Below are 2,952 nucleotides of genomic sequence, written 5' to 3' on the forward strand. Positions count from 1 at the left end.
CAACAACTCAAACTTAAATCTACGAAAATGCTCCGTCGCTAATATAATACAATATAGTATTGTAAGAAAATAAAAATAACACTGTAATATAGATATTCTTTGCGGGGAAGATTGCGTAGTGTCGTACCTCCGCATTTCCCTACAACGCAGAGGACACCGCAGTGGTTTTAGCGGGTTAACTTGGCACCGCATAACCCGTCCCTTCGGGGAAAGGGGCGGGTATCCGAAGTTATAGTTCACTACGAATTAAAAAAATGCAGATATTCTTATAAGGAGAAAATGCACTTTGGTATACATATGTATAGATATAGCAAAATATGTAAGTACGTATTTCCTCATGGAAACTAACTTAATGTCAGGTTAAATACAGGAAGCAGGATACAAATAAGCGTTAAAAATCTTTTAAACATTGACATACAAATACTCTTCGTAGGAAGAATGGTGTGTCAGAATGGTATTATGCCACGGCCGGTCCTAGAAAGAATGACGATTCTGTTACTGGCCCAATTCAGAATTCATCAATACATATATATACTTAACTTTATTAAATAATTTTATTTGTTTAAATTTAATGTTTGTGATTGTGTTTTTATCGTGCAAAAACGTTTGTGTTAAACGCTAAATCTATCTTAAAGGACTGCTTCTACAAAGATAATTGCCGCTGTCTCTGACACAGAATATTCAATGATATTTGTTTCATAAAAATGTTGAAAATATGATAAGTATTTAAAAAATTCTGACAACTTAATATTAATGCACAAAATTTAAAAGAGAAGACGTACTTCCATAGACGGTGCCTTGACGACGGCGATACCAGGGACAGCAGCTGCAGCAGAGGCAGGATATGCAGCACACTATTATCCCGATAACTATAGCTGCTGCAATTATCACTGGGATGATGATACCGAACCTGTAAAACAATAATATATATATGTTAGAAAAATTATGTATCACCTTCTGTTACCGAAATTGCTTTTACAAATAATTTTATCATTTGGCATATTTTATATTAACACTGATGAATTATTTAAAAGAAGTGCCATTTACAATAAACATACTGAATATCATTCCTTTTGAACATAGTGTATGCTACGAGAGATTATGAAATTTTTACCCAGTCTTCGCAAACTCTACGGCATCGCAACAATAGGCCGACTCAGTAGACATATCGTAGCAGCAGTAGGAATTGTCGGATGGATCTATCAATGGTCTTGGACACGTAGTCAGCATCTTCTCCAAGAAATTCTTATTTCCAAAGGAACATTCCATTCCTAAAAAAAAAATTAAGCAAGCTCTAAAATAACAAGAAGAATATTATCGTCGCCAGTAATTGATTAATAACAGGAAGAAAAATTATTTAACGACTTTACACTGTCTGGGTGGTTTAATTTAACAATTTATTCCAACGTTTCGACTATCCGGATCGTAGTCCTAGCTCTAAAATATTCTGTTAATGCTAAAACTATGTTGAACACTAACTGTTTAAAAAAACTACTAAAATAAAAGGGAGCCGAGCTGGTGACGAAATATCATTTTCCAAACAATTCTGAGGATCTTAATTTAACGCACTCTTATCTTATCTTAACGATAATAAATAATTGTTTATTCAACACTCAATCGTGGGAACTGTAATTCAAAGCATCTCTACAACTCCCGACAGTTCGCCGACGTAATAGTTTAGAAACACGTTCGGTCACGACTTCCGGTTTATATTATCGTGTGTTATAATCTATAATACGTGAGAGAAATGAGATGCGCGTCATACGATGACGCATTTAGTTTCTAGAAAAAAAGGAGAGAGCCCGCGGAGTTTCGTCCACCGGTACTTCAAGTTATAATACTTTGTCCGAATCAATTTTTCACCTCATAGATTTCAAAATTTTTTCCGCGCTTGGCAATAAAGCTTCTTCGTCTATCAGTCGATGATACGAAACAAACGGCGAATCTAACTAAATAATCCAAATTATTTTATATATATATTATATATATTCCTGTCACTCCTAGTTGGAGCATAGGGCTTTTAGGAAATTCTGCTACCGGCTTCCTTTCCTAATCGTTTTAGTAATCAAGCGGTATCTGGCTGACGGATGATTAGCCCCAACGAGTCTTAGTCTGGAGTTGGGGCTGCCAACTATGGCCAAACGTCCCTCGGGATGTACCGACCCTGGCTATATATCCCCCCCTCCCTAAAGGGATATGTGTGGCAGGATACTCTCGTTAGTTGCCACCTCCCTCCGAGAGAGAGGTAGCGTCTGAAAAAAATCAGCGGTATCCGTGGGTGGACTTGAACTCAGATCTTTTCGTTCATTTGTTTACCAAGCAGCATTTCTCTGCGCCACGCTCGCCACAATTGTATACACAACTTTATTTTCACTTCCTTTGAAATAAATGACTTCACGTAATATCCAATGGCCTAATTTACACCGTTTTGTTCGCGCAATCTGGCCTATACCCTGATCTAAAGTAAGCTTTCAAATAAAACGTTTACACCTACAATGCTTTCAGGTCGAATATAGGTAACACAGGTAAAAATTAAGACCAAATATGAACGCCTTCAGTTAAACGTCACCTCTTTAAATTGGAGCAATGGCCACTTACGTTTACATGCGTTATATCGCGCAACCAACGTCAGGTCAGGGCGAGTGAAAAAGACCTGTAGGGAGATTCTGTAACTCACTATCCATGCTTTTCGGTATCGTTAACTAGCGACAGCCAATGGCAAACACGATCTTCCGAAAGAGACACAGCTTTTCATGGGTTGTTGCTAGATAATGATACCGAAAAGCCTCGATAGCAAGTTACAAAATCTCCGTACTGACCCAACTCGGGTTGAGTCGTTTATCAATTGTTTACACCGTAAAGACTTATCGTGAATAGATTGATATAAGATACAAGCAACGACCCGAACGTACGGTGTAAACTAGGCAAGTTACTGGCTCCCAATGCCTCTCT

General features: G+C 37.7%; 1 protein-coding gene across 1 annotated transcript in view; it reads right to left on the bottom strand.

The window, feature by feature from the left end:
• Positions 1-6: 6 nt before the first annotated feature.
• Positions 7-2,952, bottom strand: part of LOC105561218 — an 8,614-nt gene continuing 5,668 nt past the window's right edge. The window contains exons 2-4 of the mRNA XM_012010999.1: positions 1,115-1,271; positions 783-910; positions 7-474 (exon numbers count right to left, since the gene is read on the bottom strand). Of these exons, the coding sequence (XP_011866389.1) occupies positions 458-474; positions 783-910; positions 1,115-1,271 (302 nt within the window). The 3' untranslated portion in view covers positions 7-457. The remainder of the gene's footprint in view (positions 475-782; positions 911-1,114; positions 1,272-2,952) is intronic.

Source organism: Vollenhovia emeryi, unplaced genomic scaffold (genome assembly GCF_000949405.1).
Source record: "Vollenhovia emeryi isolate VEMERY1.0 unplaced genomic scaffold, V.emery_V1.0 DF939209.1, whole genome shotgun sequence".
Lineage (NCBI taxonomy): Eukaryota > Metazoa > Arthropoda > Insecta > Hymenoptera > Formicidae > Vollenhovia > Vollenhovia emeryi.